General features: G+C 47.0%; 1 protein-coding gene across 4 annotated transcripts; it reads left to right on the forward strand.

Annotated features, from left to right (window-relative positions):
- Window positions 1–527: 527 nt before the first annotated feature.
- ntmt2 (N-terminal Xaa-Pro-Lys N-methyltransferase) lies at window positions 528–11,716 on the forward strand. 4 transcript variants are annotated; one of them, XM_072439093.1, is made up of 5 exons: window positions 528–577; window positions 1,443–1,914; window positions 5,024–5,196; window positions 8,961–9,213; window positions 10,809–11,716. In XM_072439093.1, the coding sequence occupies exons 2-5, from the start codon at window positions 1,443–1,445 to the stop codon at window positions 11,063–11,065; spliced, it is 1,155 nt and encodes a 384-aa protein (XP_072295194.1). In that variant the 5' UTR covers window positions 528–577; the 3' UTR covers window positions 11,066–11,716. The 4 variants fall into 4 exon arrangements, with proteins under 4 accessions (XP_072295194.1, XP_072295196.1, XP_072295197.1 ...); XM_072439095.1 differs by lacking the exon at window positions 528–577 and having other exon boundaries at window positions 1,833–2,333; XM_072439096.1 differs by lacking the exons at window positions 528–577; window positions 1,443–1,914 and adding an exon at window positions 2,358–2,375.
- The last annotated feature ends 4,090 nt before the right edge of the window (window positions 11,717–15,806 follow it).

Here is a 15,806-nt window from a genome sequence, read left to right on the forward strand (position 1 = left end):
AAACTTGTTTTTTACAATTGGATTTGTTCCATTCTTTTGGACATAATTGAGGTTTATAAACGAGTCCACATTCAGAATCGAAATAGTCTCTATGAGGCACAGTCCAGTCGCTCCTTCCCTTCTTTTGGTACTTCACAGTTTGAAAAAGCAGTTTTAAAGCCGATTAAGTGATGAAAAGTAAAGCATGTGAATACGAACAAAGAGAAGGGTTTGTGTGTATGTGTGTGTGTCTGTTTGTTTGTTTGTTTGTTTGTTTGTTTGTTTGTGTGCGTGCGTGTGTGTGTGTGTTCTATATTTATACGTTTGACAGATGTACGGCAAAACAAAGTTTTATCTATTCCAGTCCCAGGTCTGAACCCTGAACCTGCTTTAGATCTGGTTTAGGAGGACAGAGGCTAACCACTCTGCCCCCCCCCCCCCCCCCCCCCCCCCCCCCCCACCCCCACCCCACCCCACCCCTCTGAGAACCTGATCCAGTCCTGGCTCCGCCCCTAAACCTGATCCAGGTCCAGGAGCCGATCTGGACCAGTCGGACTCTGACAGAGGACACTTTTAGACGAGAACCTCCTGCTGCCTGGTAACTCTACTGCACGACTGCATGTGCCACTGAGAACTGTTTAGGCCTGGTTTAGACCGGGTTTAGACCGGGTTTAGACCGGGTTTAGACCGGGTTTAGACCGGGTTTTTTAGACCAGGTTTTTTAGACCTGGTTTAGACCTGGTTTTGACCTGGTTTAGACCTGGTTTAGTCCTGGTTTTGCCTGTGAGTGGAGTTTGCTCTCTATGTTAAACTTCTAGTCGTTCCAAAGAAAAGATCAGATTTGTCACATTTTGTCCTAAATGTGGAGGACAAAGACTTCCAGGAGCTTCAGACCTTCAGAAAAATGAAGATTGGTGGAGATCGCAGCTAATGGGTTATTGAAATAATCATAAACTAGTTTAGTCATCAAATCCTCGTTAGGTGGTCTGGTCTCAGGCTCTAAAACGAGCTGAGAGAAGACGTAAATTAAGTGTATTTGATGGAAACTCTTCTTAAATGTGCTCCACAGGTTCCTCAGCTTCACTTCAGCTTCATCCGAGTCAAACTTAGTAAACATTTTTCCATCAGCCAATAATGGCTGGATTTATGGATTATCAGCATGATGTTTCTCTACTGCATGTTTCAGAAGGTTTGGTGTTCTGGTCTGGTGTCATCAACACATGATCCTGCTGACCACTCTGTCACGCTCTTTGTCTCATTCATGAAGGGTCAGTCTAACAAAAACGTCTGTGAAAATGAGACTTTACACAGAAATGATAAAAACACTTTTCATGACAGGTTTTGTTCCATCTGGATCTTCAGCAGAAACATCCTGCTTTTTAACCAAATCAAAGGTGTAAATCTGTGACTGGAGCTTCAAGAGAATGTGTTCTTGATGAAACTCACCAAACGTGTCTCTGCAGATGGAGGCGTCTGTGGATCCACCCCCAGACTCCGCCTTGATCCCGATGAAAGGACTGACCAACGGACTGACCCATGGACTGACCAACGGAACGACCAATGGAACGACCAACGGAACGACCAACGGAACGACCACCGGACCGACCACCGGACCGACCACCGGACCGACCACTGGACCGACCACCGGACCGACCACCGGACCGACCACCGGACCGACCACCGGACCGACCACCGGACCGACCACCGGACCGACCACCGGAGCGGCGAGCGGGCAGCCGGAGGAGCATGACGACGGCAGCGCTCCAGCTCCAAACCTTCAGACTCAGTACAAGATGATCCACCAGGCGTTCAGCGACAAGTGGAAGCAGACAGACGACTCCATGTGCCGCCACAGCATGAGCTTTCACCTGCACCACGCCCTGCAGAAGGACTTCTTCGCCAGCTTCCTGTACCTCCTGGAGAAGACCCCTGTGGGTGAGTGTTACTTCCTGTACCTCCTGGAGAAGACCCCTGTGGGTTGAGTGTTACTTCCTGTACCTCCTGGAGAAGACCCCTGTGGGAGTGTTACTTCCTGTACCTTCTGGAGAAGACCCCTGTGGGTGAGTGTTACTTCCTGTACCTCCTGGAGAAGACCTTTGTGGGTGAGTGTTACTTCCTGTACCTCCTGGAGTAGACCCCTGTGGGTGAGTGTTACTTCCTGTACCTCCTGGAGAAGACCCCTGTGGGAGAGTGTTACTTCCTGTACCTCCTGGAGAAGACGCCTGTGGGTGATTGTTACTTCCTGTACCTCCTGGAGAAGACCCCTGTGGGTGAGTGTTACTTCCTGTACCTCCTGGAGAAGACCCCTGTGGGAGAGTGTTACTTCCTGTACCTCCTGGAGAAGACGCCTGTGGGTGATTGTTACTTCCTCTACCTCCTGGAGAAGACGCCTGTGGGTGATTGTTACTTCCTGTACCTCCTGGAGAAGACCCCTGTGGGTGAGTGTTACTTCCTGTACCTCCTGGAGAAGACCCCTGTGGGTGAGTGTTACTTCCTGTACCTCCTGGAGAAGACCCCTGTGGGTGAGTGTTACTTCCTGTACCTCCTGGAGAAGACCCCTGTGGGTGAGTGTTACTTCCTGTACCTCCTGGAGAAGACCCCTGTGGGTGAGTGTTACTTCCTGTACCTCCTGGAGAAGACCCCTGCGGGAGAGTGTTACTTCCTGTACCTCCTGAAGAAGACCCCTGTGGGTGAGTGTTACTTCCTGTACCTCCTGGGGAAGACGCCTGTGGGTGATTGTTACTTCCTGTACCTCCTGGAGAAGACCCCTGTGGGTGAGTGTTACTTCCTGTACCTCCTGGAGAAGACACCTGGGGTGATTGTTACTTCCTGTACCTCCTGAAGAAGACCCCTGTGGGTGATTGTTACTTCCTGTACCTCCTGGAGAAGACCCCTGTGGGTGAGTGTTACTTCCTGTACCTCCTGGAGAAGACCCCTGTGGGTGAGTGTTACTTCCTGTACCTCCTGGAGAAGACGCCTGAGGACGAGCTCCAGATGATCAGATGAAGTCATGTCGAGGTAAGAACCAAAGGGTTTATTTCTTTTTTCAGTGAACAGAATTCACAGTCAGACTCTGGTCCCTGAGACGCTGCTCCTGAGATGGAGGATGGGTCAAATGCAAAGGTCAAATGAATCTACGGCAACATAAAGTGTATCTTCTCATTAACATTAACGTCTATGACAATTTAAACTTGTTTCACTAAAACACACTTATATTTCAGGTTTGACTAAACATTCAGCTCGTTTGTGTTAAGTTTATAATTGTTCTTCCTGGTTGAACACAGAGAAACACAGAGAGAAAGTGTGAAACACAAGACTAACTCTTCATGAGCACAAATATGACAGAGGTGATTGCACAGCTGTTACCATAGCAACCAGACTGTAAACAAGAGCCAAACTCCACATCAATGACACAACAGTTCTGATCTGACACACAATAATACCAGAAAACACTTTTATTTAGTCCAAACATGGTTTAAACTGTCTCTGTGTCGCACACAGATGACGTCACACTGATGACGTCACACCGATGACGTCACACTGATGACATCACAGAGGGACTCAGCTCTACTTCCTGACATTTTAAACTGTCATTTTTCCCAAAGTTCTTCACAAACGGACACTTATTAAACTGTGATAAATATTCACCACAGATGCCCTCCCACCAAACATCAGAATGATAAAAACAACAGGACCTTCAGATGGACATTTAGATGGACATGTTGACAAACAAAAGTATTTATTACTGAACTATATGATGTCATATATAAAGGAATTATGTCAGAATGAACGTGATCTAAGGCCATATTCTGCAGGACATTTAAGATAAGATAAGATAAGATAATCCTTTATTGTCCCACATGGGGACATGTGATCACGACAGTAATTGCACACAGTTCTAATTATTAATAATAAGCCCAAATCAGTAAAAACAGCAAAGGTTTTGAGCGACTCTTGTAACTCTGCAGAGACAGTAACAATGTACTTGTCACTTTGAGCAGAACCTGGAGACGCTTCAGTCCAAACGCCTGAGATGTTTGATTCATGTTCTGTTTGGACTCGCCCACATGAACCCGAGCCTCGACCCATGTGTGTCACACAAGCCCCGGGAATGAGGGCCTGGCTCCGGGCCTGCAGTCCTCCAGATCCAGGTCTTGGGTGTGAGGGACATGTGTTTGGAGCAGGTGGAGCGTGCTGTGGATTCCAGAGGCTTATCTCCTCTAAACGTTCTGAAGCCTGCTCAGAGGAACTGTGTTCTGGTACAGTTCTTTCATTTGGCAGGAACCAGGACTAACAAAAGATCCTGAAGAGCCAAATAGCGATCCCTGGAACAGGCTCAGGAACAATTCAAGTATTCGTTGTTGAGTCGACAGACTAGGTTTAAGTTGGACGAGAGAAAAAGACTCCTATTGTGTGTAAAAGCACGAGACCCCCGTCCCAGGACCCGCGGGAGACGACCCGCGGGATACAACTTGCGGGAGACGACCTGCGGGAGTCGACCCACGCTAGATGACCCACGGTAGATGACCTACGGGTGATGACCCGCGGGAGACGACCCGCGGGAGACGACCCAGAATATTATCTTAGAACATTTGTTATAATATCACAGCTCATTTGTCATCCAAATAAAAGAAGAGTTAGTCTTCTGTTTCTCTCTGTGTTTCTCTGTGTTTCACACTTTCTCTCTGTGTTTCTCTGTGTTTCACACTTTCTCTCTGTGTTTCACACTTTCTCTCTGTGTTTCTCTCTGTGTTTCACACTTTCTCTCTGTGTTTCTCTCTGTGTTTCACAATTTCTCTCTGTGTTTCTCTCTGTGTTTCACACTTTCTCTCTGTGTTTCACACTTTCTCTCTGTGTTTCTCTCTGTGTTTCACACTTTCTCTCTGTGTTTCTCTCTGTGTTTCACACTTTCTCTCTGTGTTTCACACTTTCTCTCTGTGTTTCTCTCTGTGTTTCACACTTTCTCTCTGTGTTTCACACTTTCTCTCTGTGTTTCTCTCTGTGTTTCACACTTTCTCTCTGTTTTTCTCTCTGTGTTTCTCAGTGAAGCTCTTCCCCGTCACCTGTGAGTACATCAAAGGGGAGAAACAGTTCTATTACCGAGCGCAGAAGTTCTACGAGGACGTAGAACCTTCAGAGGAGGGAATGTTGGGAGACTTTGTGGAGATCTCAGACGTGGACCTGGACCAGTCCAGAAGGTTCCTCAGCAGATTCATCGTGAGTAAATCCTGCCCAGAACCAGGTCCAAACCCAGACAGAACCAGGTCTAAACCCAAACAGAACCAGGTCTAAACCCAGACTGAACTAGGTCTAAACCCAGACTGAACCAGGTCTAAACTCAGCCTGAACCAGGTCCAAACCCAGCCTGAACCAGGTCCTTTTCCTGTGTTTAGTCTCTGCAGAACTTCAGCGTTGTGGTCTCTAGACGTTTGCCTTCACAATCATCTGCAGTCTCTGTTTGCGCTTGAATTATTCACACGGTCCAGAAAGCAAATGACAATGAAACAAAAACACATGAAATGGCCTCGTCCAGATCATAAGTCCTACGTCCAGATCATAAATCCTACGTCCAGATCATAAGTCCTACGTCCAGATCATAAGTCTTACATCCAGATCATACGTCCAGATCATAAGTCCTACGTCCAGATCATACATCCAGATCATAATTCCTACATCCAGATCATAAATCCTACGTCCAGATCATAAATCCTACGTCCAGATTATAAGTCCTACATCCAGATCATAAGTCCTACGTCCAGATCATAAGTCCTACGTCCAGATCATACGTCCAGATCATAAGTCCTACGTCCAGATCATAAATCCTCCGTCCAGATCATAAGTCCTGCGTCCAGATCATACGTCCAGATCATAAATCCTAAGTCCAGTTTCTCTTCCTTGAGTCTTTTCTTGGACTCTGCTTTGTGCTGGAGTCAGATTATCACCTGTGAACTCATGTGAGTATAATGTTTGTGATGAATGAGACCTTGCAGCTGTTCAGCAGGAGTTACATTTCTGAGTCTTAAAATAAACCTGAGTGTGAGCGAATAGAAGTGTAACTGTGCACGTGTCTGTTTAACGGCAGCGTTGGATCATTAACACTTCATCTTGTCGTTAGTTTGAGCTCTGACATTTACATAAAGTAAAATGAACTTCTCTCTTCTTAACTTTCAGGACTTTATTTCAAAGAGTCACATTGGAAACATCACTGTCAGGTTAACTATTATTTTGTATTTTAAGCCTCTTAAGCTTGTGGGGCAGGCTGTGTTCCAGTGGTGCAGACCGTCAGCCTTGTTTGTTTTGATCCCGTAGCGTCTTGAGTTTTCCGCATTTGCTCACCTTTTGTTCCTCGTTTTTTGGATGTATATTTTAAGATATGTCTCGGCAGCAACAAAGTTAGCGTGAGTCATTAACTAACGACACCTCGGAACTCATCACAAATGAAAGAGTTGTGGGCTTTGTTCCTTGATTTTGCAGTGATCTGTCTGTGCCCCTTTGGTCCTGAGAACATTAAAGGTCCGCGTTAGTGCCCCTGTGGTCGTGAGAACATTAAAGGTCCGTGTCTGTGCCCCTGTGGTCCTGAGAACATTAAAGGTCCGTGTCTGTGCCCCTGTGGTCATGAGAACATTAAAGATCCGTGTCTGTGCCCCTGTGGTCATGAGAACATTAAAGGTCCGTGTCAGTGCCCCTGTGGTCCTGAGAACATTAAAGGTCCGTGTCTGTGCCCCTGTGTGTGGTCATGAGAACATTAAAGGTCCGTGTCTGTGCCCCTGTGGTCCTGAGAACATTAAAGGTCCGTGTCTGTGCCCCTGTGGTCATGAGAACATTAAAGGTCCGTGTCGGTGCCCCTGTGGTCTTGAGAACATTAAAGGTCCGTGTCTGTGCCCCTGTGTGTGGTCATGAGAACATTAAAGGTCCATGTCTGTGCCCCTGTGGACCTCCCTGTGTGAGTGAAGTCCAGAAGCTCAGAGCAGGTCCAGGTTCTGGCTGAGACTATGATGGATGATGGTTCTGGTTCTGGTTCTGGTTCTGCTTGACGTGAGTCTTGGCAGAACTGCAGTGACAAATGACACTTTCGAAGCCGTGAATGAAGGAGAAAATCTGGCTGAAAACACGGCTCCTGATCCTGACCTCTGATTGGTTGTTGACAGATGGGGCGCTGTGATTGGTCGTTGACAGATGGAGCGCTGTGATTGGTCGTTGACAGATGGAGCGCTGTGATTGGTCGGCTGGTATGAAGTGAGTTGTGATGAGCTCATGCGTCTCAGTGGCTCCTGTCGACACGCTCTTCATCTGGAGCTCAGGTCGTCTTTCAGTCCCAGGACTCGGACTCGGACTAAACCTGGACTCTGGGTCTAAATTTAGAGCTGAAGGCGAGACAGACCCTCCTCCACGTCTCCTTCTCTGCCAACTCATGGAAAATTATTTAGAATGACACACAAAGTCCTCTCAGGTGGTCTACAGCCCTGAAGAGTCTGATGTGGAGAAGAAACCAAACCAGGAGTCGAGTCACATCAACGACAGAGGCTTTTACCGGCTCTTCTGGGCACAGTCTGTGGTTTCAGATGACCGGTAACAGCTCAACAAACGCACGTCCTCAGTAGAAGTCTGAGTCAGGGTCAGAAGTCAGATGTTTGACCTGGTTTGTGGTTCTCGACAGCCTCAGAAAGTGGAGCCATTATTCAACTCAAAAGACGTGATTGTCGTCAGTGAAAGGACTTTAAGTGAGAAGATGAATATGACAAGACCATTAAAACCCTCTCAGCAACATTTGTATCAAGGCTTATAAATCTGAACCTTCAAAAGAATAATATCTAAATTACATCAATGCATTTCTAATCTCGACAAATAGTCTACTAAATGTATTAAAAACAAATGATAAAGAGAAGCTCATGTTGTTTTGACTGATGAAGAGTGGGAACATCTCTGGGGAGAACCCCACATGTCTTGTTTTGGTGAAGTGCGCCTACTTTCTTCATAACTCCAGGTCAAAGGTCAAAGGTCTCATTCTTCACAGGGAAATGCAACTGTTGTAGAAACAGCGCCACCAGGAGGCAAACCACTGTCACGTGTTCTGGGACTGTCCTGTTGCTCACAAATAATGTGAGTGAAGTTCACAAAGCTTTGCGACTGTTACAGACATTTACCTCTGAACTTTACAACCGGCTTTACAACTATGAACTTGGGCCTCAGAACTCCTGCCATTGACACAATACATGGATACTTTCGAATGAACTTTTAGAATATACTTTTAGATGATGTTTTAAAGTGTTTACGTTTAAAAGAATGTTCAAAGCTAAAGTGATGAACTCTTTTATTGCAGAGAAAAGTTCAATATGAACATTCTAAATCACAGTTTAGAATGTGTCCCCGGTCTCACCCTGGTCTCTGGTCTCTGGTCTCACCCTGGTCTCTGGTCTCACCCTGGTCTCTGGTCCCTGGTCTCGCCCTGGCCCCTGGTCTCACCCTGGTCTCTGGTCTCTGGTCCTTGGTCCCAGGTCCTGGTCTCACCCTGGTCCCTGGTCTCTGGTCCCTGGTCCCTGGTCTCTTGTTTCTTGTCTAACTCTGGTCTCTGGCCCCTGGTCTCTAGCCCCTGGCCCCACCCTGGTCCCTGGTCTCTGGCCCCTGGTCTCTAGCCCCTGGCCCCACCCTGGTCCCTGGTCCCTGGTCCCTGGTCCCTGGTCTCTGGTCTCTGGTCTCTGGTCTCTGGTCTCTGGTCTCTGGTCCCTGGTCCCTGGTCCCTGGTCCCTGGTCCCTGGTCTCTGGTCTCTTGTTTCTGGTCTAACTCTGGTCTCTGGCCCCTGGTCTCTGGCCCCTGGCCCCACCCTGGTCTCTGGTCTCTGGTCTCTGGTCTCTGGTCTCTGGTCTCTGGTCTCTGGTCTCTCGTCTCTCGTCTTTGGTCTCACCCTGGTCTCTGGTCTCTGGCCCCTGGTCTCACCCTGGTCTCTGGTCCCTGGTCTCAACCTGGTCTCTGGTCTCTGCAGGGTCCAGGTAAAGCCGGGACCTCGTGCGCTCTGGACTGCGGCTCTGGGATCGGTCGGGTGTCGAAGGGCGTGTTGTTCCCGGTGTTCGAGCGTCTGGAGCTGGCGGACATGATGGAGCACTTCCTTCTTCACGCTCACGAGGAATATCTGGGAGACGACGCTGACCGAGTGGAGACATACTACTGCTACAGCCTCCAGGAGTTCACCCCGCCCAAGAACAAGTACGACGTCATCTGGATGCAGTGGGTCGCCTGTGAGTACTGCTGCTACTACTACTGATACTGCTGATACTGTGGATACTAGTACTGCTGCTACTACTACTGATACTGCTGATACTGTGGATACTAGTACTGCTGCTACTACTACTGATACTACTGATACTGTGGATACTTGTATTGCTACTACTGATACTGTTACTGCTGATATTGTAGGTACTAGTACTGCTACTGCTGAAATGATTAATTGATTAAGTGATTTGTTACATAAGGATCTGACATTTAGCACAGCAAGTTTCAGATTAGTTTCAGTGGGACTGGGCCTTATCTTTTCCCAGGGAATATGAATCATATTTCTCAGATCGCATTTTGTTTTCCCAACTGTGTGATGTGACTACAGAAATAGCACTAGGGGGGGCTATTTTTAATTCAATTCAATTCAAAGATCAAAATCACAACAGCGGTTGTCTCAGAGGGCGACAGTGAAAAACGGATTTAAAAATGTCCCAGCGTCCCCTGTCCTTAGACCCTCCTTCTCGGCCAGGAAAAACAAAAAACCTCTTTGGGAAAAAGTAGACCTCCTCCAGTAAACCTGGAGGAGTTCCATGATGACGGAGAGATCTGACTCTCACAAACGAACAGGATGACGCGAGATAGTGCTGAATCTGTAGTATCAGTAGTACTGATACTACAGATTTTACAGCTGTAGTATCAGTACTACTACTGATACTGTGAATATTAGTGCTGCTAATAGTTTTTAATCCTGAGGTCGATTCGAGGTTTAATTTCAAAAAAGACATTTAGTAATTCCAGTGTGTGTGTGTGAGGGGCGTGGCTACAGCGAGCGTGCACAGGAACAGTTTTGCCTCGTTTCTTTTACTTCTCTGCATGTGAGGGGCGTGGCTACAGCGAGCGTGCACAGGAACAGTTTTGCCTAATTTATTTGACTTCTCTGCATGTGAGGGGCGTGGCTAAAGCTAGTGTGCACAGGAACAGCTTTGCCTCATTTCTTTGACTTCTCTGCATGTGAGGGGCGTGGCGTTTGAACCTCTCTTTATGTCATGCTTTGACTTTGGATCATGTCAGACGCATTATGACCTGGAAATATCAGATTTCGGCTCTTGACAAAGCGAGTGCCGTGCGGCATAAACAGGAAACAGCTGTTGCTAACGTGCTTTGCTAGCTTTGTGCTGCTAAGGCTCCACATAGTCATTAGCATCAGTGGAAACAGCGCTTTAGCACGAGAGTTTGGAGACAAATGATTATTTTGTGTTTCTGCCTTTTTTTTTGCCTCTTGTTTTGGCCTGAGTCTGCGTTCTCTCTCTGGTCCAATCATCTGGCTGTGCTGTGGAGCTCCTCCCCCTGAGCTAAAGTCCTCCTGGAGCCCAAGAGCCAGACGCTTTAGGAGCTAGAAACTCTCAGGATCAGAGACTTCAGACTGAGACTCACATTAGGACTGACACAAAGAGAACCAGAGGGAAATTGCCTAAAGTCCTGGCTTTGTCTAGGTTCATCCTGGTTTAGTTTTGGAGTCATCATAGTTACATTCTAAATCCTGTTGTTTCATAGAGCACCTGACCACAACATGGCTATGGTCCTGGTTTAGTTGTAGTCAAGTTCTGTTGTTCCTTAGGTCACCTGACGGACCATGACTTGGCGACCTTCCTGGCAAAGTGTAAGCGAGCGCTGCGTCCAAACGGTGTGGTGATCCTGAAGGACAACATGGCGCGTAACGGCTGTAAAATGGACCTGGTGGACAGCAGCATCAGCCGCCACCTGGACGTTATGAGGACCATCATCCACAAAGCTGGACTTGAGGTCGTGGCCCTGGAGAAACAAGAGGGTTTCCCTGACGTAATCATGCCCGTGTGGATGCTGGCGCTCCGATAGGACCAGACCGGGTTTAGACCGGTTTAGACTGGGTTTAGACCCGAGTTTAGTCCTGGTTTAGACCGGGTTTAGACCGGGTTTAGATCTGGTATGGACCGGTTTTAGACCAAATTTAGACCGGGTTTAGACTGTTTTTAGCCCGGGTTTAGACGGGGTTTAGACGGGGTTTAGATCTGGTATGGACCGGTTTTAGACCAAATTTAGCCCTGGTTTAGACGGGGTTTAGACGGGGTTTAGACGGGGTTTAGATCTGGTATGGACCGGTTTTAGACCGAGTTTAGACAGGGTTTAGACCGAGTTTAGTCCTGGTTTAGACCGGGTTGAGACCGAGCTTGGACTGGTTTGGACCGGGTTTCGACCTGGTGCTGTGATCATGAAATTAAAATGAATACTTTTACAGTATTACAGAAAGTCGGAGTCTTAATTTGAACCTTTCATTTTCTGATTTCTGAGTTTGTGATATTTTTTACTAAAAACTGAAAATTTTGAGGATGTTTTTGTGTAAATATTTGGTGTTTTCTACGTGGCTTGTATCATCGCACATTTGTATCTACAACTCTGGAATTTGAGATTTTAGTTTATAGTTTTTGTAAATGTTAAAATGTCCAGTTTGAATATCTGTAAATAAATAAAATGCTTCTTTAAACAGTCCTGGTTCAGTCTTGGGTTAGTCCTGGTTTAGACCTGGTTTAGTCCTGGTTTAGACCTGGTTTAGACCTGGTTTAGACCTGGTTTAGACCTGGTTTAGTCCTAGTTTAGTCCTGGTTTAGTCCTGGTTTTGACCTGGTTTAGACCAGGTTTGGACCTGGTTTAGACCTGGTTTGGACCTGGTTTAGTCCTGGTTTGGACCAGGTTTAGACCTGGTTTAGTCCTGGTTTAGACCTGGTTTAGTCCTGGTTTAGACCTGGTGTAAACCTGGTTTAAACCTGGTTTAGACCTGGTTTAGACCTGGTGTAGACCTGGTTTGTACCAGGTTTATACCTAGATTAGTCCTGGTTTAAACCTGGTTCAGACCTGGTTTGGACCTGGTTCAGTCCTGGTTTAGTCCTGGTTTAGAATTGGTTTGGACCTGGTTCAGACCTGGTTTAGACCTGGTTTAGACTTGGTTTAGTCCTGGTTTAGACCTGGTGTAAACCTGGTTTAGACCTGGTTTTGTCCTGGTTTAGATCTGGTTTAGACCTGGTTTAGACCAGGTTTAGACCTGGTTTAGACCTAGATTAGTCCTGGTTCAGACCTGGTATAAACCTGGTTTAGACCTGGTTTAGTCCTGGTTTAGACCTGGTTTAGACCTGGTGTAGACCTGGTTTAGACCAGGTTTATACCTAGATTAGTCCTGGTTTAAACCTGGTTCAGACCTGGTTTAGACCTGGTTCAGTCCTGGTTTAGACCTGGTTTAGACCTGGTGTAGACCTGGTTTAGACCAGGTTTATACCTAGATTAGTCCTGGTTTAAACCTGGTTCAGACCTGGTTTAGACCTGGTTCAGTCCTGGTTTAGACCTGGTTCAGACCTGGTTTAGACCTGGTTTGGACTTGGTTTAGTCCTGGTTTAGACCTGGTTTACACCTGGTTTAGTCCTGGTTTAGACCTGGTTTAGACCTGGTTTAGACCTGGTTTAGACCTGGTTTAGTCCTAGTTTAGTCCTGGTTTAGTCCTGGTTTTGACCTGGTTTAGACCAGGTTTGGACCTGGTTTAGACCTGGTTTGGACCTGGTTTAGTCCTGGTTTGGACCAGGTTTAGACCTGGTTTAGTCCTGGTTTAGACCTGGTTTAGTCCTGGTTTAGACCTGGTGTAAACCTGGTTTAAACCTGGTTTAGACCTGGTTTAGACCTGGTGTAGACCTGGTTTGGACCAGGTTTATACCTAGATTAGTCCTGGTTTAAACCTGGTTCAGACCTGGTTTATTCCTGGTTTAGAATTGGTTTAGACCTGGTTCAGACCTGGTTTAGACCTGGTTTAGACTTGGTTTAGTCCTGGTTTAGACCTGGTGTAAACCTGGTTTAGACCAGGTTTAGACCTGGTTTAGACCTAGATTAGTCCTGGTTCAGACCTGGTATAAACCTGGTTTAGACCTGGTTTAGTCCTGGTTTAGACCTGGTTTAGACCTGGTTCAGACCTGGTTTAGACCAGGTTTATACCTAGATTAGTCCTGGTTTAAACCTAGTTCAGACCTGGTTTAGACCTGGTTCAGTCCTGGTTTAGTCCTGGTTTAGTCCTGGTTTAGAATTGGTTTGGACCTGATTAAGGCCTGGTTTAGACCTGTCTTAGTCCTGGTTTAGTCCTGGTTTAGAATTGGTTTAGACCTGGTTCAGACCTGGTTTAGACCTGGCTTAGACCTGGTTTAGTCCTGGTTTACACCAGGTTTGGACCAGGTTTAGACCTGGTTTAGTCCTGGTTTAGAATTGGTTTGGACCTGGTTCAGACCTGGTTTAGACCTGGTTTAGTCCTGGTTCAGACCTGGTTTAGACCTAGTTTAGACCAGGTTTGGACCAGGTTTGGACCAGGTTTAGACCTGGTTTAGACTAGGTTTAGAATTGGTTTAGACCTGGTTCAGACCTGGTTTAGTCCTGGTTTAGAATTGGTTTAGACCTGGTTCAGACCTGGTTTAGACCTGGTTTAGTCCTGGTTTACACCAGGTTTGGACCAGGTTTAGACCAGGTTTAGTCCTGGTTTAGAATTGGTTTGGACCTGGTTCAGACCTGGTTTAGACCTGGTTTAGTCCTGGTTCAGACCTGGTTTAGTCCTGGTTCAGACCTGGTTTAGACCTAGTTTAGACCAGGTTTGGACCAGGTTTGGACCAGGTTTAGACCAGGTTTAGACCTGGTTTAGACCTGGTTTAGACTAGGTTTAGACCTAGTTTAGAACTGGTTTTGGACCAGGTTTAGACCTGGTGTAGCCCCGGTTTAGACCTGGTTTGGACCTCCTTTAGTCCCGGTTTAGACCTGGTTTGGACCTCCTTTAGTCCTGGTTTGGACCTGGTTTTGACTCTGATCACAGGCGACAGTTGGACAGACATTTGTTTGTGATTTAGTGAAACAGTTTGAGCCAGGTCTAGGTTCAGGTCCCGGTTTGTGTCCGGGTCTAATCAAGTCCCGATGTGGACTCTGAGGTCTGGTTCTTCTCTTTGTCCTTCTCCGGTCCAGATCTGCTGCTGGTCCGTACAGAAGCTCTGAGAGTCAAAAACATAGAATAAAACCTTTATTTTAATTTCCCTTTATTCCCTTCTCGTTCAGGTCAGGCCAGTAAACAAGTAAACATCCTGCTGTTTCAAACTTGTCCTGAGGCTGCAATGCCCAGACCGGCCTGTAGAAGCTGCTCTCGTACTCAGTCTGGAACTGATGTTTTCTTTTTATTAGGTCTGTGTTTAAACAATATTATATATAAATAACTTTATTACTGATGAATAAAACAAACAGAATCATTTTGCTCATGGAGAAGGTTCGGTGCTCAGTTTACAGGGTTCAGTGTTCCTGGTTCAGGGTTTAGGGCGTGATCATGTGGTACAGTTTTCTGTTTTCTGTGTTCTTTAGTCCTGGTTTAGATCTGGTTTAGTCCTGGTTCAGTCCTTGTTTGGACCTGGTTTAGTCCTGGTTTAGTCCTGGTTTAGTCCTGGTTTAGACCTGGTTTGGACCTGGTTTAGTCCTGGTTTAGACCTGGTTTAGTCCTGGTTTAGTCCTGGTTTAGTCCTGGTTTAGACTTGGTTTAGTCCTGGTTTAGACCTGGTTACGTTTTTATGAATCTGACTATAAGTGAGAACAAACCAAAAACATGATAAAAGTATTTAACACAACACTTCCTGTTTTGACCCCGCCCCTTCTGAGGTTAGCCAATAAAAACACCCCAAACCAACCAATAAAAATTCAGACACAAACTCGTAAAGGTTTGTGTCGAGTCTTTGTCTCTGCCCGAACTTTACGAGGTTCAAACTCAGAAAAACAAATAAAACGAATTAAACAACTGTAAATCCACAAATGAAGACGGGGCACAACACGCAAAACAATTTTTTTGATATTTTTGGTCAGTTTGGTTTCTTAACTTAAACATTTTCATGTGGAAGCGACAAAACAGTTCAATCTACCCTTAAAAATGGCTCCACTGCGTAAAGGAGTTGTGGAAATGAGCCTCATCCCGGTGGAAGAGTCTGGCTCCAGAGCGGCGGCTGAGAGGGGAGCACCCTCAGAATCTACCCCAGGATCAAAGCCTCATCCTGGGGAAGAGTCTGGCTCCAGAGCGGCGGCTGAGAGTGGAGCACCCTCAGAATCTACCCCAGGATCAGAGCCTCATCCTGGGGAAGAGTCTGGCTCCAGAGTGGCGGCTGAGAGGGGAGCACCCTCACAATCTACCCCAGGATCAGAGCCTCATCCTGGGGAAGAGTCTGGCTCCAGAGTGGCGGCTGAGAGGGGAGCACCCTCAGAATCTACCCCAGGATCAGAGCCTCATCCAGGGGAAGAGTCTGGCTCCAGCCCTGGACCCCGTGAACCGCTCTGACTCACACCCATGAAACGAGCTTGTGTGTTGGGCAGAGAGCGGCCCCTCAGCCCCTGAAGCTCAGAGTCGAGTTTCCTCTGACGGAGCGTTCAGGGGCCGATCAGGGGCCAATCCTGGGACTGTTCACGGGCCTCTGTCTTGGGCCTCTGTCGTGTCATGAGGACTTGATGCTGATGAGGCGTTCAGGGGCCCGGGGCCATTACATCATTAGTGAAGCCAGGGGCCAGAGACCTTTTGTACAAACACAATCAAAGT

Source organism: Eucyclogobius newberryi, unplaced genomic scaffold (genome assembly GCF_026437365.1).
Source record: "Eucyclogobius newberryi isolate DKJ021-1_F unplaced genomic scaffold, fEucNew1.0.hap1 SCAF_9, whole genome shotgun sequence".
NCBI classification, from domain to species: Eukaryota; Metazoa; Chordata; class Actinopteri; order Gobiiformes; family Gobiidae; genus Eucyclogobius; species Eucyclogobius newberryi.

Bases quoted from the DNA above. Each gene is read 5' to 3' on its own strand.
- ntmt2 (XM_072439093.1), top strand. From the start codon at position 1,443: ATGGAGGCGTCTGTGGATCCACCCCCAGACTCCGCCTTGATCCCGATG. The intron at 1,915-5,023 runs GTGAGTGTTACT...TGTGTTTCTCAG, and splicing joins CCTGGAGAAGACCCCTGTGG to TGAAGCTCTTCCCCGTCACC. The intron at 9,214-10,808 runs GTGAGTACTGCT...GTTGTTCCTTAG, and splicing joins CTGGATGCAGTGGGTCGCCT to GTCACCTGACGGACCATGAC.